This window comes from Vicia villosa, unplaced genomic scaffold (genome assembly GCF_029867415.1).
Source record: "Vicia villosa cultivar HV-30 ecotype Madison, WI unplaced genomic scaffold, Vvil1.0 ctg.005879F_1_1, whole genome shotgun sequence".
In the NCBI taxonomy this organism is placed as follows: domain Eukaryota; kingdom Viridiplantae; phylum Streptophyta; class Magnoliopsida; order Fabales; family Fabaceae; genus Vicia; species Vicia villosa.
In genome coordinates, this window is record NW_026706693.1 from 39087 (window position 1) to 66989 (window position 27903).

The window sequence follows — 27903 nt, forward strand, 5'->3', positions numbered from 1 at the left end:
TTTATTTCTATCAATATTATTCTATTATACTACCTTTGATCCTATTTATAAAAAAATAAAAAAGTTTAAATATATTGAATAATTAATTTATTTGAATAATATATAGAACAAATATATATTAGAACAAATACATTAGTTATTCAATAAATCTGAAAAGTTAATTTTTTTATAGAAATAGGATCAGAGAGAATATTACTTAAAGCATTATATTAAATTTAACGAACTCTTTTATTCATAAATTGTAGATTCCAAACAGTGCAAGTAGTAGCATTGATACATACCTTAGATTAGAGAAATCAGAAAGGGGGCTATTGTGTGCTGTTGCTATACAGCCAATTAGTAATGGTATTCATGCCATACAAGACCTTCAACATTACGCCCATGTAAGTCATTATATAATACCTAGCAATCTGATTTTAAGAGGATTAGTTATTTTCATTTTATGTATGGATGATGTTGTTAACATATTACATATGATCCATTGACAGGGAATATACGAAGGTCCCAATTGTCCGGTTGATTCTACAAAAGTAAATCACGCTATGTTAATAGTAGGTTATGATATTGGATCGCGAAGAACTCATGGGCAAGAAATGGGGATTGGCGGGTTATGTGTTTATAAAAAGGAACACTAGTAAAAAAATATGGAGTGTGTGCAGTCAATGCATTGGTTTTGAACCCAGCAAAAAATAGTAAGTAGTATAAAGCATGTAAAGGACGAATAAGTTAAAGCATCACTTGCGATTTTCTTAAGAGTTTGTTCTATGGTTATTAATGAGCATGTCCATTCCCTTAAAATTTAATTTTAATGTAATATAAGTCACGACAATAAAGTTGTTGGCGTTCTGCTTAGTATAAAATAATTTAGTATATATGGTTGTTCAATTTTTAATCTTTAAGTATTATCTTATTAAAGTCGTCTGAAAAAATTTACGGATTCTGTTTTAAGTTTAAATATATCCTAATAAAAAAATTATATTTTATTAAGATTATATATAAAATTAAAAATTAAAAAATTTATTTATATATATTTTAACAAAATTCTAGTTGTGGATTTTTAATTATTTATTTAAATTCTTAAAATTTATTTAATTTTTTTTAAATGTTTAATATGGAGTGATGAATTTATAAGTTTTAATAAATAATATAAAAATGCAACTATACTCTTAAGTACTGTATATACATTTTTTTTAAAAGTGGTCTTATATGATGTGGGTGTACCAGAGGCTATGATTTTGACTTATTTAAAAGTAAAGTCTAAAGTGTGACTCTCTTCTCGTGAGAAGAAGCTAGATGTATTGGAAAAAATTCCTTCACTTCAGGCTAGCTACAATTGGCATATACGCCATTTGAATGATTCTAGACGTTTTACAGCAAGAGAAATCTAGCAAGAAATGACACTAAACAAGCAATAATACTGAAGACGTGGTCAACCACCGCTTAGGCGGGAATCCATAACTATAATGAGTAGCATGTCTCAATGGGAGTAAATTACAACAATATTGAAACTAAAAATGTGTAACGGACTGAATCAAAGGCTTTTTTTCGAGAAGCGAGTAGTTACTTGAGAATCCTGTGCTTCTCACTCCTCGAGGAACTAATCATTTAGGTTTAGGAAACTCCTCGTCTCTAAAAAGAGGACACTTACTTAGTTCAGTGCAACAACAAAAGAAAATATCCTTACCCCTTTTTATCATGCGGGAAGATCAAACTCTTTAACTAAATCTACTTCTGCTATCCTCACTTAATAACATAAGTGTACATATTTAGAATGTTTAGGCCGATCAGTCAAGCCAGAACCCGAAGAGGAAGGTAAGTGCGAGACATGATGGATAGAAAGATATGATTAGCCTCAAGAAGACTATTAAACCAACTCGGCCTAGAACCCATAACCCGGAATGGATCTCTAGCCCAGTTGAGGTCCCTAGCCGGTTAAGGAAGCTTCTACAGGTCGGCAGGAATCATTACGAATGACCTCATAGCCATTCTACCATAGTCACCCGTAACCGTCACTCACATAAAAGGACCCCGCCTTTACGAAAGTTACAATCCCTTAATGACCAAACGGTGGGGGTTACTATAGTTTGCTCATTATGGAGGGAAACCAAGGTCCCTCATTAATGACAGTGATTATGGCTCCAGCATCTATAAAAAGGGCTCCCACATGAGGGATAAGCAAGACACATTCCATCTTGAACTTGCATCATTTGCACTGCTCAAATCTCTAAAGATAAACACTCACAAACTCCTATGTGACCTCGTCGGAATCATCTTCCGGGAGGTAATCAAAAGTGTTCTGCTGAAATATTTGGCGCCCACTGTGGGGCCTAGGTAAAACTTTCCCAGGCCACATATTTGTCTTAAAAATGATTGCACAATTTGGGTGATTCATTGGATGATGCAACAAGGAGAGAATGATTATAAGATTGAATTATGAAAAATTTACATAACACTAATTTTTTTTCATTTCTTTTATATTATGTGAATATTTTAACAATGACTTTTGCAAAATTATGCTAACAGGTGGATGAAGGGTCGAGACTAAAAATTGCACTACAACTGACATTAGATCCTTTTAACAACAAAAGAGATTTAATGTTGAAATATTCATTGACACACAAACAAGACTTTATGAAAGGAACCCTGCTAAGTAGAATAAATGAAATTATTTATAGTCCTTAAAGATTCTTAAATGATTATTTTTGCAATTATATTTTCACTATGTTATTGATTGGTGTGAACAATATTTTATTTATGTAATTATAATTTTGCTTGATCATCTATTATGTCCTTAATTTTTTGGATAAATGACTTTTTTTATTTTAACATATGATGTACTATTGGAATGACAAGTCAACTCTTAAAAAAAATATTTATGTTGTTACTAAGAATAATAAAATCAAGTCTCATTAATCAAAGTGGTGAGAAAATCTTAACCTTTTCAATCCAACAACCAGTTGCTGCTAAAATGACAAACTTTCCGCAAGTGAGTCTCCGACAGGATTATTTCGGTCACTACATAAGACACAACTGCTTCAGCTGCTGTCTCTCTATCATACTGAATCTAGATTTCATCTTTTATTAAATTATTATAAACATTGTTGGTTCTCTCATCATTCGTATTATTGAACCACAAATTGAAGTAATTTATCTTTAAAAAAACCAAACTACTTATATTATTTATGAATGGAATTTGTTTTAACATCGCGGTTCACTGACGAAACTTTCAATGCCTATGAGTGAATGGTACTTACCGTAGAATAGAAAGATCACTGCATTACAAACTTCAAACATCGGTGCAAATACTAGTCGTCGTCGCTTGCTTTCATTAGCAATCAGAGTTGTAGATCGCTTTGTTTCCGCCGAATCTCGCTGATGGGCACTTTCACCGCCACCGACATGATCTCATATGCCTTTGAATTAAAGAGATGCAGTGAATTAACGTGGTGGAAGAGGAGATTCTTGGAAGTTCAGATTGGTAACATAATGGAATGGGAGGTTGGAAGGGGAAAAATTAATACTTTTAATTTTCAATCAATATAAAATAGAAAATATTAACTCTATTTTTCATTTTTTTAATTAAAGGGTAAAATAGATAAAGTGTAATAATAATATTAAAGATAAAAACAATTAAAAATTTATAACTTAAAAATTTAATAAAATGATTATTAATATTAAAAAATACAAATGGCATAATGTTATATGTCCATCAAAAGATGGATAATAATTTTGGGATTCACCTAATCCCCAGCTTTCCATAATAGTGCTAGCTTCCCATCATCGTAACTTCTAGTGCATGTTTGGTTTGACTTTTGAAAAGGCCAAAAGCAATTCTAGAGGTGTAGAATCAATTATGGGTAATTTTAAGATGTTTGGTTTGATAAAAGTAGAATTGATTCTGTCTCCAGAATTGATTCTACTTGAAACTAGAATTTGTAGCTTCTGCCTCCAGAATTGATTCTGGATGATTTTTACACTGTAATTTATTATTCAACTCACTTTTACAAAAATATATCCAAACATAAATTAGTTCAGCTAAACTCAATTCTACTAGAATCAATTCTACCAAACTCAATTCTACTAGAATCAATTCTGTCCACCGCCAATCCAAACACACCTAATTATGTTGAAAAGTTGACAACCACACCTCCTAAATTTGACCCTATCTCATTTACAATTCACGTGAAACACTTTAAACAAGGAGTCACAATGCTTTTTCTTCTATTTACTTTTTTTGTCAAGAATTTATGCTGATAGATGACAAAAGTGAATGCTAACGAATGTGTTTTTTTAATGTTATTTCAATATTATAAATATGATATGATTTTCTCATTAAAAGGTTTCATCACCTCCCTTCTATTTTGATTTTGTTAAGAACAATTCAGTTTTACTTATCTATTTATTTATTTATAATATTGAGAATTATTTTAGAATTTTGAAGAAAAATTCAAGTGCACATCGTAGCAATAATAAAGTATGTGACTGAACTTTTAAATTTAAATGTTAAATAATTGGATCTTTATAGTCTTTGAGTCTATTAATTTATTACTCCTCCACAATGAGTGACTCATTAGGTCATTTCACACAAAAAGTATATAAAAGTAAGAGAAACGATAATATTTTTACTATAGTACTCCTATCATGTATTGGGAATGATGAAATTTTAATTAATTAAAGGATAGAATTGAAAAAAATATATATTAAAAATTGGAATGGATCATTCATTTTTGAACACTATTTTATTTCAAATATGTCACTTATTATAGGAGGGGACGGAGGGAGTATTTATTATTAGTCTCATATATAAAGTGTTTTTGACACGTTTGAAGGTACAATAAATTTAAAATTGTCTTTTATTTTATTAGATAATTTTCTCTTTCATTTTAGTATAGAATTTATAATTTTATAATTTAAAATTATTAGAATTAGAATTGATTTTATTTGAAAATAAAATTTAAATATTTTTATATTAATATACCATTTATCCCACTTTTTAAAAAAATTTATATATATATATATATATATATATATATATATATATATATATATATATATATATATATATATATATATATATATATCAACTTACATTCAACTCCTTTTAATCAAAATTAATCTTATATAATTAACTTACTCAAAATAAAAAAATTTCACCGCAAAATCGAAAACTCTTCCCATGTCAAAATTAAATGTCGTTTATAAATATATTATAAATAATATACAAAATAATAATTAAATGATATAATAAATAAATAATAATTCATTACTATATTAAAATGTGAAAATGACATTCAGTTTTAAACAATTTTGATTTCATAAAACAAGTTAAAATAACATGTCACCACGATTTTTTCAGCATTTCTTTTGACTTGTCAAAATCACCCAAACGTACCAAACATGTGATGAAAGGGATGGGATGTAGACAGAATGACGTCCGTGACTATCCATACAATAAGCGTGCCTTAATTCTTTTGAGATTCAAATTTTTGTTTGATTAATAACAAAAAAAATTTAATCCATAATCATACACTAACACCATATTTCACTCACCATACTGATAAATAATGAAATATTATCATAAGACAAATGCTAATATATATTCTAAGGAAACGATTTATTTTTTATAAAAATAAATTTTAAATTTGACTTTATTTCAATTAAATTTTTTAATTATGGTGCCTTTAGAGCAGCAACATCCTAATTTGTGCCATAATTAGGATCTTTCTAACTTGTGCTATAAAGACACATGTTAAAAATACTATAATTAAAAAAATTATAGAAGTATCAAAATTTGTGTGATTAATCAACTTTATAATTTTATTAAGCAATATTTTATTAACAAATTTTGTTTTGCTACTAAAAATTATTTGTAATATCTAAGTATTTATTAACTAACTTCATAATTTTCTATAAAATCTATAAAATAAAATTTTCTATTTAACGTAATTAATAAAATACATATGGCTCATTTTAATTGGTGACAAGACTTATTGGATATATCAAGGCAAACTAGATGCCACTCATACTTTCTATAAATGGGTGGAACTGATTTTTAAGGAATACACATCTTTCCATACAAAGTTGTAATAAAAGATGAAGATTTCATACACCTCAAACTCATTTGGCTTATTCATCATCTTCACTGCACTCCTATGCATATACTTTGCCATTCAAAAAAATAATACATCATCATTCTCAAGTATATCTTCAACCGTGGAGAACACAACCAATAAATATTCTTCCATATTGGGTCCTAAATTTGATAAGCTTCCAAATCAAGATGATGTTATACAATTATTTCAACAATGGAAGAAAGAACATGGACGAGTCTACGGTGACCTAGAAGAGATGGCAAAGAAATTTGACATTTTTGTTACAAATTTGAAACATATTATAGAGACTAATGCAAAGAGAGACTCGCCGCATAACGTTGTTCTTGGTCTGACCAACTTTGCTGATTGGAGCTTCAAGGAGTTCAATGAAATATACTTGAATATCGACAATGATGACACCACAGATATTGAGATGAACGATGATGTTGATGAATTAACATGTAGCAATCCACCTTCATCCTTGGATTGGAGGTCAAAAGGAGTTGTCACTCCTGTTAAAGATCAAGGCACTTGTGGTAACTATAAAGATAGGAAACAAAGTTTAAATGTTGTAAATATTGTAAAACGATATTGATCAAATTGCATTTTGTTTTTATTAGGTTCTTGTTGGGCATTCGCGGGTATAGGTGCCATTGAAGGAATAGTAGCAATAATAACGAATAATCTTACCCGCCTCTCAGAGCAAGAGGTTCTGGATTGTGACAATAGAAGTTATGGTTGTGCAGGTGGAGCTTCGCCGTTAGCGTTCATGTGGGTTATAGAAAACAAAGGAGTTGCGTTGGAGAAAGATTATCCTTATAGGGCAGGGAAGGGTGTTTGCAATGCCTCAAAGGTTCTTAATATCTGTCATAAATATTTTTATATATCTTTCTTAAATTGCTATATTAATTTAACTACCTCCTTTGTTTATGAATTGTAGATTCCAAATAGTCCAATCAGTGCCATTGATTCAATTAATCAGGTGACCATATCAGAGAAGGGACTAGTGTGTGCAGTTGCGAAGCAACCAATTGCAGTGAGTTTTGATGTCGAACAAGATTTTCAACATTACACCGATGTAAGTCGTTATATACCGTAGAGTTCTTATTTATGTTCATCCTTTAGTTTGTTTAGACCCTTTAAATAACTAGGCTATTTTACTTTAAAAGTGAATAATTATTTTATTTTTGTTTTGTTTTGCTTTTATTTTAGATGAGAGAAAAATTGTTAATAAGTTACAAAAGTTTGATATTTACAGTCAAATTCATTCATGTTATAGTTTGTAACTTGTTGAGAATGTAATTTCTTTTACAACTCATTTGAAATAAACTCTATCTTTTAGTTCAAACAATATTTTTAGTACTTGTACATCTCTTGTTAACGAAGAACTCTTATGGTCCATTGGCAGGGAATATATGAGGGTCCCAATTGCCCGGTTGATTCTATAAAAACAAATCACGCCATGTTAATAGTAGGTTATGGTTCGATAGACGGTGAAGATTATTGGATCGTGAAAAATTCATGGGGAACAAGTTGGGGAAGAGATGGTTATATATTTGTAAAAAGGAACACCGATAAAAAATATGGAGTGTGTGCAATCAACGCAAAGGCTTATAACCCAACAAAAAATAAGTGAAGAAAAATAAATGTCAAAATAAAAGTCCTAATAAGTTTCATTAAGTGGATAAAGAATAAGTTAATGAAACACTTAAGTCTAGAGTTTATGTTTGGGTATACTAGATGTTTTTATGAACATGTTTGTTCCTCTGAATTCCAAAGTTGTTGAGCATAAATAAATAAATCAATTGAAAGATATTGAAGTTTCACGCTGAATAAAATTATATAAGTTATGACAATAAAATAGTTGGTATTCTGTATGATGATAAAATAATAAAAATATCACACATATGTGTTTGTTCTATTTTAATCATTAAACATTCTATTGTATCAAATTGAGTATAGAGGTCAATGTGAAAAAAAATTTAAATAACCATGTTTTAAAAAAAATAAAAAAAAAACCAAGTTTTCAAATTATTTACCAAAGTGTCTAGGTTCGGGATACCAGATAGGTGAATGCGCCAAATGAAATGGCGCATTAGTGGACTACAAGCCAAACCATTTGGCGCATACACTCAAAAATTAGGACAAAAAATATGTAGCCAAACCATTTGGCGCATAAGGTCAAGGTACAACACATAGGTGCCATTTCATTTGGCTCCTATGTGTTGGGGTATTTTTTTTTTTTTTAAAAAAAAATACCTTTTTGTGTTTTTTCGCGCAAAGTTTTTGATTCCGGTCTTTTATTTTCGTAAAAACGTCCGATAAATCGATTTCGTAAAATTCGTAATTACCCTAAAAAATGTTTGCGTTGTCGATTTCGGTTTTTTAATAAGGGTTAATGAACTTTTTGGTCCCTCTCAATATTGCAGATTTTGTTTTTAGTCCCTTCAAAATTTTCCTTTAAGAAATCGTCCCTTCAAAATTTTCCGTCTAAACTTTTGGTCCCTAACGTCAAATTTGCTAGAGATTAGTTACGACTTTAGCCACTGATTAGCTACGAAATTTGACGTTAGGGACCAATTGTTCGGAAGAAAAATTTTGAAGGGACGATTTCTTAAAGGAAAATTTTAGAGGGACTAAAAACGAAATCTGCAATATTTAAAGGGACGAAAAAGTTCATTAACCCTTTTAATAAAGCACACTTTATTGATGAAAGACTAAAGAAAGGTTACAAGAGGTGGTAAACGAAATTGATACATTGTCTTAAAAATAAATTACAAAGTAGATTAAACTTGCGACGAGGTCGAGCCACGACTAGGACATCTTTTTTTATTGTGCCCCACCTGACGACAAATGCTGCATTTTCTTTCAATTTTGTCGTGGACGTCCATTTCAGTTCTAATTCGCGTACTATTGGGGCGACTCTTTTTCTTTCGCCGCATTGCGTCATTATGCCAAACTACCTCCCCATAATACTTAGGCCAGCAATCCTCCTTGGCTACCACTGGAAACGCAACACTGTAAACTCGGAGCAATGTCTGAGCCTTGTAAATTGGAGACAGTAGTGATATTGCGTCACGGTGCGCAAATGCACATGCCGCTATGACATGTGAGCAAGGCATACGAAAATCTTGAAACTTTTCACAGTCGCACCAATGGTCGTCTAGCAGAACCCGATATTATTGTCTTGGCAAACCCTCATTATGGTCAATTGTTTCGCGAACACTGAAGGTGCGGTTGAATCGATCAAAAGTAGTTACTTGATGAGTGTTTGCTTTTTCCGATTGCTCTTGCATCAGTCCACTTCTTGCCTCTCGTTGAGAATAGCGAAGCCATCCTAAAGTAGGTTGCCTCCAATAGTGCAGTGATAGGAAGGTTACAAATGCCTTTGAAAACTCCATTCATGGATTCTACCATATTTGTTGTCATGTGGCCCCATCGCACGCCTTTATCATAAGCCCTTGTCCATTTCTCCCTGGAAAGGTTATCTATCCAAGTTCCCGCATCTGGATTTGTCAGTAAAATCTCACTCCGATAATGTTGGAATGTGGGTTGGGTTAATGCATAACCAGCATTGACCAGGGCCTTCCTGAGCTGCTGTAATACAGTGAACTGACTTTAAAGAAATGTCGCGGTTAGCAAGAGTCGCCACCGACTTTTATTTTATCCAATTGGAAAGGCTAAAAGAACAGGAAAATACCTTTTGAAAAGATTTCGAGTTCGGGGGGTAAGTTATACAAAGGGAAGGTGTAAGGCACCCTTTGCATCCATGGTTATCCATGGGCTCTTAATTGCTTAGCTCACTTTGTTTATTTGAAATGTTTGAAGTGTGTTTGGAAAAAAGATCTTGAATTAGAACTTTAGCTTCTAAATAAGCGTAGTCTTTTGAATTTGATTTTTGAAAAGAGTGGGAAAATGTTTGAATTTAGAACAAGCAATTAGTAGTAACTACCCTAAGTTTGAAAAACGTTCTTTTAGCTTTTCGGGCGAAAGGATCTATCCATACCATAAAAAGGCAGGAAGTCTTTCAATTGGATGTTTAAGGGTCATCGGAAATAATCGTTCGCCATAAGACTGTCCCTTGCCATAAAGAGGGCAGGTAGTCTAAGGGAAGGATATAATAGTCATTAATCTTTTTAGGCATCATGCGAGGATACCTTAGCAATTGGGACAATAATCTTTTACCGAGGCAGCTTCGAGGGACAAAATTGATGATATCACTGAATAAGGCGACCTTTGCTTTAGGTATCCTCGGAATCGAGGGACTTTGACTATTTAGTACGATTAGAGGCAACAGGCAACAAGGCAACAGAAGAGGTTACCCTAAAGGTGAGTGTGTGCACTAATTACGTGATTGTATTCAGATAATATTTATCTTATAATTATAGTTATTCTAATTCTGTTAAAGGCTTGCACTCCCTAAGATTATTAACCACGCGGTTTAAAATTGCAGAATTTAAAGGCGGAAAGGTAAATGTCCTACGCTATTACAATAAACACCTGCGGGGAAGGGGGAATTAAAAGGCAAAAGAAAATAAGAGGGATCAATAATTGTCTTTGAGCGCTTTGATCTTTTAGAACCCTCGCTTGACTCTGAAAATTAAGAGAAAAATAATAGAGTGAGTGTAGGCATGATTCATTGATTACTCGAGGCAAACCCTATTTTAAAATAAAAATAAAATGACATTAAAGTAAATAAAGAAATAAATAAGAAACTTAGCTTTTTTGATCTGGCGTGGCGCGTAGTCGGAAGATCGTAATTAATCCTGAAAATTAGGCATGAAGAAGAGAAATTGTTAGTGTATTTACTGGTTCAAACCCTAATTGACCACAAACCCTAAAAAGTTTATAAACCCTAAAGGGTTATTAAGAAAACTTATTGTGACCTAAAGGTTAGCTTAAAATGCGTTAAAATGCGTTAGTGGATAACACCTACCAATAAACCTAAGGCTATTAAGGTTTGTAAATGGGTCGAGGTTAACAAACCTAAAATATACGATTAATGATTAAAATCAACAGACCTAAAAATAATTATTTAACCTAATTACTCTAATTTAAAAACTAATTATAAATCTAATTATTATTAACTAAAAATTTTAAATCAAAATTAATTATGGACCTAATTACTATTAACTAAGAATTTAAATTAAAACTAATTATTAACTTAATTGATACTAAAAACTATACTAAACTAAACCTAATTTTTATTTATTAAATGGTTAATTTATTAAAAAAACAAAATAGAAATAAAAAGAAAACAATCAAATAACAAAACTGGAAAAAGAGAAAAGAACATAGCTGGGCGTTAGCGTTAAATCAGGTACGGTAGGTCTTGGAAGGAGCACCATAGGCATCACTCTCTGGGGCCTTTAGATATGGGTTTGAGGAGATCCAGTGGCAGAAATTTGAGAGTGTATCATGAGGTGCGTGAGTCATGTACACTGGATCCACGTTAGAATGTTTCTGAAAAAATATTTGTCAACCCTGGGGATCGAACACACGCCTTGGTTCTCAATAAAGAGAGGTGCTACCAACTGTGCTGAATTTGTCATCTGTAAATAAAACGCTCCAAATAAAACAAATATAATTACATGGGTTAGTGGAGGAAAAAATTAAGAGCGGTCAAAGTGGGCCCTCTTGTGATACGCGTGAGCCAATCACGAACAGAAAGAGAAACCAAGATCGTTGATTAGCCAATGGATGGAACACGCGTGTGATCTGAATGTCAACGTCACTGTTCATCATCCCTGTCTTGGATACCTACGGATTTTCCTTCGCGTTTTGCTGCGGAACTAGCTGCGATTTTTCCACTAGTTTTCTTCCATCCATGAAACCTGCAAAAAAGGCACATCAAGCAAAACAAGGCTGCCCAGATCTAGGTAAAACCATGCTCTGAATTCGATGGTGGCCTCCGTTTATCCTAAAAATGATGGTACAGGGAGGTTCGACGAGATAAAGGACTCGAGCCCTAATCATGGTAGGTCACGTTTGTGACGTTAAAGCTTGGCTTTAAAGGGTCAATCCTCCTCTAAATACTTCCAAGAACACAATGAAATCATTAAATCATGTTAGAGCATCGTGATAACTGAAATACGAGATTTTGGAAATATGCATGAAAGTTGTTAACCATGGTACATGAATTTGAAACGTGACTGAGATTTAAACACCATATGGACTTACCTTGTAACCTCTTGGAAGTGAATAGGATGTTTTTTACTCTTGAATTGGCTTGGAACAAAGAATCCTTGTATGCCCTAATTTTTGTTGTTTTTCACAACTTTGAAACCCTTGTGCTTCTCCGAATTTTTTCGTCCCCCTTTGCTGCATATTGTTGAGTATATATATATAGGATGCAATTAGGGTTACAAACTTGGTTCAAATATTTTGGAGTTATGAAGATTGGAATATGAAATATTTTGATTGATTTTTTGTATGAAATCCTTCTAATCTTGGCTCAATATGTGATCCAATTTGTTTCAATCATTGTTTGGCCAATTAAGAGAAAATATTTGATTGATTCCTTGACTTAAAAATCAAAGCAAATAATATTTCACATTTATTTTACTATTTTATATAATTTATTCATGATTTAAAGTGATAAAAACCATAAAATAATTAATAAAATAATAAAAAATAATATGACTTTTGTTTTGGGGCGTGCATGGGCTTAAGGTAAAGTATGAATGAGGAGAAAATAAGCCCATTTGGAAATATTTGGAATTTTGGACCTTTTCTTTTTCACACATGCCTTTGGAAATAGGTGAATTTGTACACCTTGCCATTTCCTCATATTTTAACATTTTTCCAAGTTCTTGGACTTTTTAGAAACCTTGAAGAGTCCTCTAACCAATGTCTTAGGTCTCATATCAAAACAATGTTCCATGCTCCTTGTACGTTCTTTTGAAAAAGATGACTTTTGATCGACTTTTGAAAGGGACCTATGATGTTTTGATCCATATTTCTTAAATGAAGCATTTTTAGCCTTGGCATGTGAGAGACAAAGTTGTAGAGAACTCAATTTCCTTCAAAATGAGCTTTGGATTGGAAATTTCTGATGTTCCATGTAGGAGTTATGGCTGGTCAAAGTTCAGTTGACTTTCTTCTAGAAAACCATATTTTAGAAACTTTAGGTTTTATTGATTTCTGAAATTTTCTTGATGAATCATGATCAACACTTGATCAAATGATGAATGATACTTCATAAAGAGGATGTTGACCAAAAATCAGAAGTTTTGACTGTGGTTTGACCATATTTTGACTTTAGGTCAACTAGTTGATTATCGATCGTTTGGGCCATTGAATGAGCAATCTTTTGAATCAGAGCTTGAAACTTGGCATGAGGACACTTTGAATCATATGAGAGGCCATGTAGTCCACTTGAGATGTCAAAAGTTCAAATTCCTTGATTAAATCCGAAACCCTAATTTAGAGACTGTTGTTTAGGAGAGAGACTGCATACTTCCTTCTTGTGTATCTTTGAGCATTTGAAGATCATATGAGTCAAAATATTTTGAAATATGATGGGCAAATTTTGGGGTATGACAGCTGCCTATCCTTGATCTCCCGCATGAAGTTTTGGGCAATGTGGCAAATACAGTACACATGAGTTGATGGTGGGTCATGCCATCCGTTTGCTGGATTGTTATAAGCACTCTCAATGGAAGCATGCCTGTCAGAGATTAAATAGAGGTCAGGCTGTGGAGCAACATGTTCTCGGAGATTTCTTAGAAATAAACTCCTAGCCGCGGCGGTTTCACCTTCAACTATTGCAAATGCCACTAGAAATATATTGTTGTTTCCGTCCTGTGCAACCACCATAAGCATGGTTCCCTTGTATTTTCCGTATAACCATGTTCCATCGATTTGAAGTATGGGTTTACAATATGCAAACTCTCGTATGCAAGGTTTGAATGCCCAGAAAAGGCGATGGAATATTCCGTTTCCTTAGATACAGGTTCCATCTGGGGCATTGTTAGCTGGAGATTTAGAATAATGTGTATATTCTTCGAAGATGTAAGTTTCGGAGAAAGAATGGCTTTTAATGGCTATTTTTTAGAATGTTATATATGATGAAGGTTCCTAAATCGAAGTTGAATCGAGACAGGCAGTCTTCGAAGCCTTGAATAGTCTTCGAAATACAAAGGTTGTTGAGACTTAAGGTATTTTAATACATTCTCACGAAAGACACGTTGTCACAAATCGAATAAGGTTCGAGCAGGAAGGTTTGAAATTCGAAAAGTTCCATTTGAATCAAGGAGGACAGGTGGAGCCCTAGGGATTCGAAGCGCATGCATACGGGAAACGTGGCGTTTCGATAGTGTAGGACCGTTAGGGTCGAATTAGTATAAATAAGGGTCTTAGTAGTAGGATCCAGTGTGTTTATTTTGTACAAATTACTCACAAATCACTCAAGTATCAAGTGTTAGAGAAAGACTTTTCGCTGAGAAATGTACGTGTAACACCAACACCTTATATATGTTTGTCTTTCTATTATAAGATCGAAGTATCTTTAATTTCCTTTACTTTCTCATCAAGTCTTTTTATATTCGCAGTTTAATTTCCTTTACATTCACGTTGAAGTTTATTTATGATTATTGTCTAACCAATTTATGTTTCGTCACATTTTTACTTAGTTTCATTTCGTAGTTATTCATAGATTTATAACACCACATTATAAAAGAAACTAAAACCAAGAGAGTATGAACCAAATAATCATAAAAGACAACTTTTCGACACATGTCCTAGGATCAATCTAGTCGATCCTGCAAGTAACCAAAGTATATTTATAATTTGGAGGACTAGCGGTTGTTTATCGGAAATCACCGTAAACAAATTGGCACGCCCAATGGGACGGTGTCAAAAGTTGTAGTTAATTTTTATTTTGACTTATAGGTTTATAACACACTAGAACCTTGTATGAACCATAGGAGTGGTAAATTAACCAACGATTCACAGCCAATTCCTAAACATAAGTACAACAAGAAAATGGTCAATTCAACCAGTGAAAGAGGAATTCAAGATCCCCCACAAGGGTCAGGAACAGTCGCCGCAAGTACAACAAATGTTTCGACCTCAATGCCAGAAACACAAGCGATACCCACATCGACAGGGTCCGCAGCCGTGAATAGTTCCCAAGCCATGCCCGTATCTACATCGATGTCAACAGGGATGATACCAGTACTTAGTTCGACTACGGTACCACCCTTTACAAGCACAACAGAAGTCCCACATTTTTCGAAAAATTTTGCAAGTCAGGGACCACCATTTACCCCGAGACCAACAAGATTCGAAGGTTATAGGCCTTGGAACCCACAACCTTATGGAATGCCAGCGTCCTACATGACAGGACTCCAGGGTGGTGGACCTACATACACACAACCCGTTACGACAACCTTCTCGCCAAATGTAGGTTCAGTAGGTCGAAGTGTACAAAATCCAGGTCCATCGGGCCAAATTCCTACATCAACCAAAAATAACCAAGCAGCATTTAGGCAAGAGATGGATGCAAGCAACCATGACATGGTGGGTGTACTTGCTCGAGAAATGGGTTCAATTTTTTCTCCCTTAATAACTAACATTACTTGGACTAACCAGGATAATGTAGATACATACCAACGAATATCCACACAAATGAAGCGTATAACAGATTTCTTAGGGGCCCTTCAAACTTCTACCCGACGAAGAAACAACCAGGTTTTCATTCAGGCAGACAAACCAGTTTTGGAACCTATCCTGGATCCAGTTCGACCACCTAGGCAAAAGCCTGATGAAAGAAATCAGGAGGTAGAGTTGGAACAGCAGACCCAGAGAACTAATGCTATTCAACAGGAAATTCATGAGGAACAACCTAGGGTAGTTATGGTCAATAGGGAGCAAAATGCAGATGAAGTAATACACAGTGTTAGAAGAGACAACATGGCAACAGAAAATAACTTAACAACCCTGATCAAAAGGATTATGGCTAATAATGGCCTTAATACTGGACTTCAATGTCCTAACTACACTTCCCCTGTAGCAGATTATATTCTGCAAACTGAACTACCAAGAGGTACCAAAGTACCCAAGTTTACGAAATTTTCAGGGGATACTAGTGAATCGACTCTGGAACACATAGCCCGATATTTGACAAAGGCAAGTGACTTAGCGAATAGTGAGAACTTGAGAATCAAATATTTCCCTAGTTCATTAACAAAAAAATACTTTTACATGGTTCACCACCTTACCTCCAAATTCCATAGATACTTGGGCTCATCTTGAGAGAATGTTCCATGAACAGTTTTACATGGGGCAAATCAAGATTAGTTTGAAAGAATTGGATAGCATTAAGAGGAAATTCACAGAGCCTATAGATGATTATTTGAATAGGTTCCGTTTATTGAAATCCAGATGTTTCACAGTTGTTCCAGAACATGAACTGGTCGAAATGGCTGTAGGCGGTTTGGACTATTCGATTCAAAAGAAGCTAGATACTTAATATTTGAGAGATATGGCCCAGTTGGCAGATAGAGTTCGATAAGTCGAACGACTAAAAGCCGAAAAGGCCAGAGAAAATAAAAATTACAAGAAGGAGATAGTGGCCTATGTTGAGGCTGAAGATGTCGAAATTGAAGCCTTTGATGACTCATATGGCTTTGATGAAGTCGAAATAGATTTGGCTGAATTAAAAGAGGCACCTCCATAATCTTGTAAATTGCTCACCCCTTCCAATGGGAAAAACCCTGTCGAAGCTGACAAAAATGACAAATTCCCAAAGAAAACATATACTTTTGACGTCACCAAGTGTGACAAATTTTTTTATTTATTAGTAAAAGATGGCCAGGTGATAGTACCTCCTAATTGTAAAATTCCTCCGTTAGAACAACAGAAGAAACAAGGTTTTTGTAAATATCATGAGTTTTTGGGCCTAAAACCTCACAATGTTTTCTTTTCAGGGATCTGATTCAAAATGCTATTAAGGATGGTCGTTTGAAGTTTGCTGACAAAGGAAAAAACAACATGAAGGTTGATACTGATCCCTTCAGTGTCGCTGACACCAACTATGCTGAACCTGTCGACGTTAACATGGTGGATATCACTGAGACTGATATCACGGAGTGGGAGATGGTTTCAGCAGGGAAGCAGGCTACTGAAAGCCTAAGTAACAATGCGATCACTGAAGTTGAAGGTTCGTTCGAGTCAAAGACCACTGGAGGTCTTATGGAGAAAACAAGTGAGGCCACTAAAGACCTTAGGCTGAAGCTCCAAAAAATAAGAATTTCTGAAGTTCCTCCAGCAGGAGTCAACATGGTGAATGTTGGACAACCCTTGTCTGAGATTGAAGAAGTGGAAAGATGTCTGGTAAGGGAGAAGGAAAAAGGGAACTATGGAAATCCAAGGGCAAAAGAAAGTCTGAAGGATTACCTCTAGAGGTGCCATGAGAAGAATGTTGGACTAATGCTGATGTGTCCAAGATGCTCAAAGCTCAATCATGCAGAGTCGAAGGGTCCAGGCGAACTATGAAAGGGCCCAACAGAGCCAGATGCAAGGACACTGGAGGTAAGAAAACCAATTGTTGAAGGTTTACCCAAGGCCTGATGAAAGTCTTTTGAGTTTTCTGGTTCGTTGTCACAAGGCGAAAACTGAAATCATCATGTGTCCTAGGTGTGGGGTAGTTTATGATAGCCAGATGGCAGAAATGTTTGAAAGGGTTTCATTCTCTACTGGTTGGGACGCACAAGGAATCAATCCCAACATGTACGTTGTCGCACGCTCGCGAAAAATGAACAGAGTCGCCACCAATATATTTATCCCAAAAGGGAAAGCAATATCAGAAAACCTCACAAAGGAAGGAACAAGGTCTTGCGACCAGAGAATCTAGGTACGGGAGTCGGTTATGCAAGGGGAAGGTGTTAGCACCCCTCGCGCCCATCGTACTCGATGGTATCCACCTATGTATGTTTCTATCTAAAGGGTGTATATCTATGTCTATGTATAAATGCGAATGAATGCAAAATGTAGGGAAAATAAAGAATTGTACTCACACGGGCCCTACCCCGCTGCCTACGTATCCTTTTCAGGAATCAGAGTTACCGTAGCTCGGCTCACGATTTTCTGTTTGTTTTTGTGTTTTTTAGTTGGGCGGCGTTAACGTTCGCGCTCTTGCATAAGGGATCGCCTACGATGCGTACGAGCGGAAATAACGGTGCCCTTAGGTGCCAACGAGGCAAAAGAAAAAGAAATGATTGGTTTGTGTCTTTTAGGGTAATTCCATGATGACGAGAACCCACTACAAGGTCTCGCATCACTTCGTTACTTTGTGTTAAATCTGAACATTTATTAGTGTTTTATGTGTTTTTGGTTGATATTTTTTATGGGGATTTTAATTTGTGACTTAGATCATACCAAAAGAGTTTTGTTTTGCGTATTTAGAGAACGCACATCGAGGCCTACGCCACAATCGTTTCTCTAAATAGCGGTTAAGAAATACATTGAGGCCTCACACCTCAATCATTTCTTCTCCGCTAAGTAAAGGAAATACAAAAAGGAGTTATTTTGTGAATATTTAGAGAATGCACATCGAGGCCTACGCCACAATCGTTTCTCTAAATAACGGTTAAGAAATACACCGAGGCCTCACGCCTCAATCATTTCTTCTCCGTTAAGTAGAAAAGAACATACATCGGGGCCTACGCCCCAATCATTTCTTTCCTACTATGAAATGTAGTAACGGTATGATCTTCATCGATATTTATTAAGTATTTTAAAAGTTGAAAAGGAAAAGAAAATGAGAGAGGGAACTAGACCTATTTTCTATTCTAATAGTTGTTATTCTAGTCTAAGTCTAATGTTAACATGGTGACTAAATTCTAAAAAGAGCACACAAATGATATTAACCAAATGGACCGAAAATATGGCCAAAAACAAATAACAAAATCACACAACAATGATACCAAAATTAACACGTAAATGATACAAAAGCAATCCAAACATTAGTGCAAAATTAAACTAAAAAAATACTACTATTTTTATGGCGTTTTTATGAAGAACTTAAATGTCGAAATTAGCCTAAAAAATCTACTATTTTTTATGAGTTTTTGAAGTGGGAAACTATAACTAAAATCTAACAATTAATTCTAAACAAAACACCTAAAATCTATTTAGAAAATTGATGAATTTTATTATGTTTTTATCACCTAAAAGGAATATAAAAAAACTATGTAAAAACTAAATCTACACATGAAACATATGGATTCAGGGGGTTTTATGTTGAATTCAATGGTGCTGGAAGTAGTATGGGCGCAGGCCCAAGGGGAGGAGGCCCATAGAATCATGGTTATTGTACAATAGTTTTCTCTACACAGAAATTGGGCTCTTATGGGGGTGTGGACAGGAATTTCGTGTAAGGCCCTATGAGACTGAATTCAGTTTTTTCAGATTTTTGTGTTGATCCAGATTTTATTCTATCCAAATTTTAATAATAAAAAAAAGAATTCGATTAAAAATAAAAAGGAAAATAGAAAGGGGATTTAGGGCTATTACACTGCTGTGACTATTCACCTTCTCTTTCACGATGAACTCAGTGGCGGCGTCGGAGGCTCAAATTCTCTCCCCCGGCTAGCTTCAACGGCGCGGCGCCGTGACCTCATTCTCTCCGTCTCATCCGTGAACTCGTGGCGGCGCCTACCTCTCACTCTCTGACGATATTCTCCCTCGAATCCGCTCTCGGTTTAAGCTCCCTCGTGATTCAACCCCCTCATCTTCAATTCAACTTCGCCTTTGCTCAGATTCAAATCACCTCCGATTCAACTCCGTCTCCTACTCGTCTCAAATTCTCATTTTTTTGATTCGGTTTAAGACGAAAACAGAATCGATGAAACGTTTCGAGAATCAAGGTTGCTTTGTTCGATTTTCTTCTTCCCTTTCTTTGCGTTTCTGATGCGTTGTTGTTCGTGATGATGATGAAGGTTCTTGTGAATATGTAAAGGAACGGATGAACGTGATTTTCTGACTCCTCTTGTTTTCTTTTTCAGATTGAAACACGAATGGTGTTGCTGATGATTCGCTGAGACGTGTGCAGTGTTGTGGAGAGAAGATTGAAGATTGAGAGAAAATTCTGAATTGAATTCAAGGATTGGAAGTGGTTCTTCGCGTGATAGCAATGGTGATGATGAAGAAGATAATATGAATTGATCAAGAGAGGGAGAAGGAGATTGAAGGTTGAAGATTCTGTTAGAGGTGATTTTTTTGTTACGGTTTTCTTCTCCCTTATGCTAGTTCTCTAATTCTTTTCTTTTGCAATTGAAGGTGAAGGTGAAGATGAATGAAATGAAGAAGAAGAAGATGCATAGCAAAGATGGTGGAAACTGATGAAGATGTGTGTTGTGAATGAGGTGTAGATGAGAAAAAGGAAAGAATGGAGTCTGTAGAAGCTGCTGGATGGAGAGAAAACTCTGTTATATAGAAGTTCCAAGGTTAGTCTTGTTCTGATTTTCTATTTTTTGTTATAGTTCTCAATTCCTTCCTCTTTCTTGCTGTTAAAATCAGTTAGGTTGTTACAAAAGGTGGCTAGTTAGTTAGGGGTTTTGTTCAGTACTAGGTTGTTAGGATCTGTTATAAGACTGTTAGAGGTTAGTTATAGGGTTTGAAACAGGAAAGTTAGTTCTGTTAGTTCTGAAAGTTTGTAACTAAAATGAGAGTTTGTTATTTCTGTTAGGAATTCAATGAGCTGGAATTTAGTTGGTTTACAATTCTGTTTTGGTTGTTAGAAGTTGGTTAGATGGAGGTTATTAGTTATGTTTGACAGTAGGGGATATTTTGGGATAGTTAGTAAGTTGGGAAATTCTGTTCTACGTTTCAGTTTGGTCAAACGGATGTGTGGTTTTGTTATGTGAGGTATAAGGCTGTTTTGATTAGTAGTTTCGGTTTATGCAGGGTTTATGTGAACTGAATGTATGTGGACTGTTTTGGCATTGGATTAGTGAAGGGCTATTAGCAAACTGACTGTTAGGTTTCTTTTGTGAGGTTTTTTGGATCATGGCAGGATTGCTTGGTTGTTGTATGTGCAGGGACATTGGCTGATTTTGACCAGCTGTTTGGCGTCAATTCTGAAGAATTTTTATGCGGGCGCCGGCCTTGGCTTGCTGATGGTGTGGCTCGGATATGGCTGCAAGGTCATGGTTTGGGGTGAGCGTAACTGTTATGATTGAATACGGCACAGGTTCTTGATAGCAACTGCGTTCATCTTGAACTTCGGAATATGGTTTTTCTGGTTCACTTGATTGTGCGCAGGTCTTTTAGATTGCGTTAGATTTTGTTTGTGATGTAGGATGTGTTTGTATCTGTTTCTTGTAGTTTGCGAACTGTCTTGAACTGCTGTGAAGTCATGAACTGAATTTTTGAATGTGCTTATGATTCTGATGCTCTGGCTTGTCAATTGCTTCATTTTTCTTCTGAGTTTATGTTGTAGTATTAACTGAACCGAGTTTAGATGCTGACTGTGTTATAATGTGTCCATGAAAGTGGAATGTACTACTTTTGAACAATGACCATGGCTTGAATTCGATTTAGATTTTCTTTGATGCCCTTTTCTTTTGTTTGCAGGAGCTTGGTTTATGAACTAACAGCCTTTGGTATTTGGATATTTTGAGCATGGAAAGAACAAGACGGTCACGAAGATGGGTGGAAACGAAGTCGCATAGCATTAAGTTCCAACATAATAAAGCAAAGAGATTGGACTTAGACATTAGGCTTTGTAACATGTGTTTTTTGTATATGGATGTTTATTGAAATAACTTTGAAAGTTACTGATAATTTGTAATGATTTTTGTATGGGGATGTGAGCATGATAGAACTTTTACAATGACCTTGGATGTTTTTTTGAATGAGAAAAAGGATGATACTTGAATTCATGCTCGCAACTTTGAATAGAACATTCTTATGAGTGGATCATGAATGATACTTGAATGAATATTGAATGATGACTTCTTTTCCTCCATTTGTATTATTTTGAGTTTAAATCTTCTTTTCCTTTCTTTTTGAATGGGCACCATGACATAATCAAAGAATATAGTATGGGCCAAATGTCAAAAGATGAGCAAAACAATAGTAGTTGGTTTACAAAAGTCAACCTTCTATGGTTGACTTTGTTGACCAAAAGTCAACCCATGAGCTCATATCTTCAAATTCACTCTTTTCCAAGCAAGCACATTAAGAACCTCAATTCCATTTATTCTTTGGCTTTAAAAATCAACTCAAACACCTGTTATATAAGAAATCTACCCGAGCGAGTCAAAGTTTCCAACTACTGTATGATCATTATAACAAAAGACTTGATGAGATGTGCACGAGCTCGAAACTCTAATTAAAGAGTCTCGATTCAAATAACCAGGGAAATAAACCCTAGTCCATGACAAATGATCCCATGCTTTGTGTACGTTTATTTGATGAATGAATGTGAGGTCATGTTAATGCCCTAATGGAGGTATGCAAATGAATGCGATGCTTAAGTCAATTAAAATTGAAAGGGTAGGACAAATTTGGGGTATGACATACGTGTTCGATGATCGAGCATTATCAAGAAGGGCCGATAGCCCTCATCCCAATGCTCGAAGGGTGACATTTAAACTCCCGGCAGAAGTACCCGTGGATAGATGGACGCAAGCTGGCGCAGGGAATAATAAATGGCGAAACTTTGACCAAGGTTGAAGAACAGCTATGGCATACAGGAGGCAGTTCCAGGCGTCCAATCGAGAGATGTACAGGCTCGAGAACAATAAGGGCAAGAATCCAATGTCTAGGTCTCAATGGAGGAGACACCAAAGAATGAAGAAGGCTGAAAAAGAATCAAAGGTAAAAGAAGTTGGAGAATCTAGCAGCAGCAAAGTCCCATTGCAGGGGGCAAAGTCAAGCAAATCTTCTGTGGGTTGCAAGTTGTTTAGTTCAGAGAATGAAAAGATAGAAGAGAAGGCACAATCTAGCCCGTTGAAGGAAGAAGATATGGTGACAGATGACTTCGATTCAGATGGGGTTTCGTCCATAAACCTCAACTGCAACGTGGTGTCGGTTCTCCCTCATGAGTACTATCAGGAGACGAATGTCGAAGATTGTGAGGAGGTGGACAAAGAGGAAATGGCGAAGCACAGACCAGTGTGTTACTATGTGTTGAGTAATGGTGCAGTCGAAGATAAAAATGCTTTCTTCGAAAGGCCTGACCAGGGAATGAGGAATCATCTGAAGCCTCTCTACATAAGGGCCAAAATCGAAAATATGGACATCAACAGAGTCCTCGTTGATGGAGGGGCAGCAGTGAACCTAATGCCCCAGTATATGTTGAAGAGGATTGGGATGTTCGACACAGACGTAAAGCCATATAACATGGTCTTGTCCAATTATGAAGGGAAAGTAGGGCATACTTTGGGAGTTATCCAAGTAAACCTTACTGTGGGTTCAGTCACAAGGCTAACTATGTTCATGGTAATACTAGCAAAAGCGAACTATAACCTTTTGTTAGGAAGGGAATGGATTCATGGGGTGGCTGTTGTACCTTCAACAATGCACCAAAGGTTGGCTATCTGGAGAGAAGACGGGATAATCGAAAACATAGAAGGAGACCAAAGTTACTATATGTCAAAAGTGAATCAAGTCAACAAAACAAGCTTCGACAAAAACCTGGCCAATATAGGCCCATGTCAGGCGGCGGAGGATATATATTCTCCAAATAAGAATGCTTTGTACTATTTATCTCTTCACCCTAGTGGATTTCAATGGAATAGAGAGATAATGGGAGATCCAGAGGATACAGAGCACATCGAAGGATTACCTGGAACATGGTGTCATACCCTAATTTTGACCCCCCCCTGAAATGTCACACTTCCAGACATTTCATCAACTCAAGACAAGTACCCAGAGCAGTCACTTGTTTACCTAGTACTCAATCGAGGGTGTTCAAGAACAAAGAAGCTCAGGCAAAGGATCAATCAATAAAAAAATGACCTCTAATACAATCATGGGACTCAAGTGATTCATTTATCCACCTATGTTGATTAGACACTAGTCATCAGGACTCAGGTTTTGCTCAGGTCACCAGACTAGGGTTTTGAGCCCATCAAGGACTGAAATCAGGGACCACATCTGGGAAACCCTAAAAAGCTCCAGGGTATCACTCAAAGTGTTCAATCATCTTCAAATGATCCCTATGACAATATCCAATGGGAATTGTACTTCAATTCAAGATCCACAGTCATCAATTTCTCCTGGCTTACAATTAGGGTTTTTGACCTAATTCACCTGGACAGTTGACTTTTAATCAGGACATGGCTCCACAACTCAAAACATGGCTCAATAACTTCTATTACCTCAATATAATCCATTCATACCATTCATCACAAAAGTCCAAGATTTCACTTCATTTGGAAAAAATCAATTGTACAAGATCACCTTTGACTTTTAGGGTTTTGGATCAAACCATGACTTTTAAGGATCAATATCATTAATGTATGATCATTGAAGTCATTTGACCAAGAAAAATCAAGAAAATCAATCAAGAATAAAAAAGTCAAAGATTGACTTTTCATACTTAGAAATTTTTCTAAGTGTTTAAAGGTCTTTTTTTTCAAAACTTTGGTAGGAAATATCTCAAAATTTCAAGTACAAACTGAAAAAAACTTCCAACATCAAAGTTGTAGATTTTGATCCAATGAACAACTTTGTCACATATGATTTTTTGTCTAAAAATCAACCATTGAAGAGATATGGAGCTTCAAAGTTGCTGCCTTCATGAAACTAGCAAAGAAACCCTAGTTTTCTTCAAACTTCAAGCCCATTTTACACATATTTCCCAAATGATCTTGAAGAAACTCCAAACTAATGAATTGAAGTACATGTTAAGGGATTTCCAAATTGTGCTCAACCTCCTCCAAACTAATGAATTGAAGTACATGAAATGAAATTACAAGTCATGACCAACTTTGGTTTTGGTCATTTTTGTGCAAAAGGCCTACACTAATTGGTACATTTACACTTCAAATATATCAGAAGAGATTGGAGAGAATCATTTGCATCAAGATTCCAAAACATCCAAAAATTAAAGCCATGTGATTATGTAATCATTACATTTAGGAATTTATGGCAAATGATGATTCATCAAATGGAATCTTCTCCTAAGCCAATTGAAAGCCTCTACACATCATAAATGTCTCCTAAGATCAGAAAAGATCAATGGCTAGGGAGCTTGCTCGGATTGGCCATCATTGCATTTGTGAGATTCCTTGAATTTCTTCATGGCCAAGAAACCAAAGTGACTTCAGTAAGCAAGCTCACTCTCTCCAATTACACTAAACTCTTTGTCTATAAATAGAAGTGTCATCCTCCATATAATTCACACCAAAGCAACTCCAATTCTTGCTTTCTCCTTCTTCCTCTCACACTTAGGTTTTTCAAAGGTTCTTTGGCAAGAAGACTCGGGTTCTTCAAACCAGAGCTTTTCCTTTGGAACTAAGTGTTCAAACATCTCAAGGAGGTCCATTAGAAGTGATCCAAGCACCTGTAACACTTCTGTAAGTGCAAGAACACCATCTTCACTTTCAATTTGGAGCAAAGTCAGTTGGAGGTCTGTAGAACAATTCAGAGGGTGTCAAGCAAGTCCAAGCATTCAAGCACATTCCTTAAGGTGTAGTGAAGCTATCCAGAAGGTCATAGCTCATATGTAAGTGCAGAACCACCATCTTCCATTTCTACTTGGAGCTCAAGTGTCATACCCCAAAATTTTCCCTCCTCTTTTCATCTTCAATGACTCAAGGTTCAAGGGTTTTCTCAAGTCACTCTCTCCTATCCTAAATTAGGGTTTACACTTTATCAAAAGAGTTTGAATCTCTAAGGCCTCAAATGGATCTCAAGGTGTCTCATATGTCTCAAAGCATCTCCATGTCAAAAGTCAAGCTTCGATTTCAAGGATTGCTCACTCAATGGCTCAGACGATCAATAGTCGACTATGTTGACCTAAAAGTCAACTATAGTCAAAATACAGTCAAACTTTAAGACTTTTGGTCGACATCAAGTATTTGAGGTTATATCCATCATTTGATAAAAGGTTGATCATGATCCGTTAATAAAGACTCAGAAAGGAACAAATTCAAAAGGTTCAAATTAGGGTTTTTTATAGGAGAAAGTCAACTCAGCTTTGACCGGCCATAACTTTCACATGGAGTATCAAAAATTTCCCAACCAGAGCCCATTATGAAGGAAATTGGATTCTCTACAACTTTGTCTCTCACATGCCAAGGCTAGAAATGCTTTATTCAAGAGATATGGTCCAATATATTATAAGTCCTACAATTAGGTCATCAAAAGGTTATCTTTTTCAAAAGTCTATAACAGGAGCATGGAAGCTTAAATTGAGATGAAACTAAAAGGGTCATTTAGAGGACTCTTTGAGATTTCCAAAAAGTACTAGAACACCTCCCTATGATCAAAATTGAGGAAGTTATAGATTGCACAAGTTTGTTAAATTTCAAGAAGTCCATGAAGGAAATATTGATCAATCTTGAAATTTTTTCAAATGGGCTTAAGTTTTTTGATCCAAACTTGTTCCTAACATTACCCTTGACCTCTAAATCCATCCCCATATTTTTGTCATTTTTATTTATATTTATTTGAATTTTAGTCAATTAAAAGGCAAATAAATTAAGTAAAAATATAAAATAAATGGGTAAAAATATATGGCTTTGTTTTGAATCATTTAAAAGCCCAAATAACATTCCACAAGGGTCCAAATTCGTGCTAGCTTGGTCATGAAGGAAAATCATCCAAAAAGAGAAATATTTCATGCATATTCGTGAAAAATTTGCAAATCATGAAATAACCTAAAAGGCCCAAGCCTTTGTTGCCGTAATTGGACCCCATATATCCATACAAATGCTGGCAGCCAAGGGGAGGGGGGGGGGGGGAGAACGGAAATTGGCAAGAAAAAGAGAGGTCTCAAGGTTGCAAAAAATAAAGAAACTAGGGCAAGGAGGATCTTTCAATATAGCCTCTCTCACTCAATTATAATCGTGGAATCATACTCCTGGAGGTCCCAGGATTCATTTCCAATCATCCTCAAAGCCCAGAACATAGCAAACCGTATCCTTCAAGGAGCATTATCGTGGTAAAACTTTCGAATCTAAAATCTTTAGTTTAGACATTATGGATCAGTTATATGCGTATATTTAGGTTCAGGTGGAAGTTTATAATCGTTTGGAGTCATCGTTCACGAGTTTTAGTGTAGCTTTGAACGATTGCCATGGTTAGGGATTAGAGTTGATGAAGCTTCGTATTCATAGATACGCTTGCTATTTTTGAAAACTAACGGTTCCATTGGATTCCTAGTGTCAAAATTAGTGGATCTGGGCGGATTTGGCTCTCGTTTGATGTTGTTTCGCAGGATGCAAAAAAGGGCTTCTTGTCGGAGAAGATGAAGATTCGCAGGAGCTTGGAAGTCCATGGTGAAACGTGCAGATATCATAAAATCGTCGCGTGTTGTATACACTACTTGCAGCTAGCGCGCTTGGTTAAAGGGTTGTTTTCTCAACTGAGTGCAAGGGCCTGGGTTTGAACCCTACCCTTGACACTCTAATTTTTTTTAACATTTGAATTCTAATATGTTTACAGATCCAGTATAGCATCCCTACGCTGCGCCCTCACTCACTGGCCATCAGATGCGTGCTCAGCCTGATCCAACGCACATCAATACGCAGACACACCATGGACATCAAGGCTTCAATGTATAGGATCAAAACCAGGTTCTTCCATATAGTTTTTTATTTTTTATTTTTTTTATTGTTTAATTGTTTAGGAT

General features: G+C 35.5%; 1 protein-coding gene across 1 annotated transcript; it reads left to right on the plus strand.

Moving 5' to 3' along the window:
• Window positions 1-6081: 6081 nt before the first annotated feature.
• LOC131642843 (zingipain-2-like) lies at window positions 6082-7953 on the plus strand. The gene is made up of 4 exons (XM_058913017.1): window positions 6082-6628; window positions 6713-6945; window positions 7033-7170; window positions 7501-7953. Exons 1-4 carry the CDS (start codon window positions 6094-6096, stop codon window positions 7726-7728), a joined length of 1134 nt encoding a protein of 377 aa, XP_058769000.1. The 5' UTR covers window positions 6082-6093; the 3' UTR covers window positions 7729-7953.
• The last annotated feature ends 19950 nt before the right edge of the window (window positions 7954-27903 follow it).

Bases quoted from the DNA above. Each gene is read 5' to 3' on its own strand.
- LOC131642843 (XM_058913017.1), top strand. From the start codon at position 6,094: ATGAAGATTTCATACACCTCAAACTCATTTGGCTTATTCATCATCTTC. The intron at 6,946-7,032 runs GTTCTTAATATC...TATGAATTGTAG, and splicing joins GTGTTTGCAATGCCTCAAAG to ATTCCAAATAGTCCAATCAG. The intron at 7,171-7,500 runs GTAAGTCGTTAT...GTCCATTGGCAG, and splicing joins ATTTTCAACATTACACCGAT to GGAATATATGAGGGTCCCAA.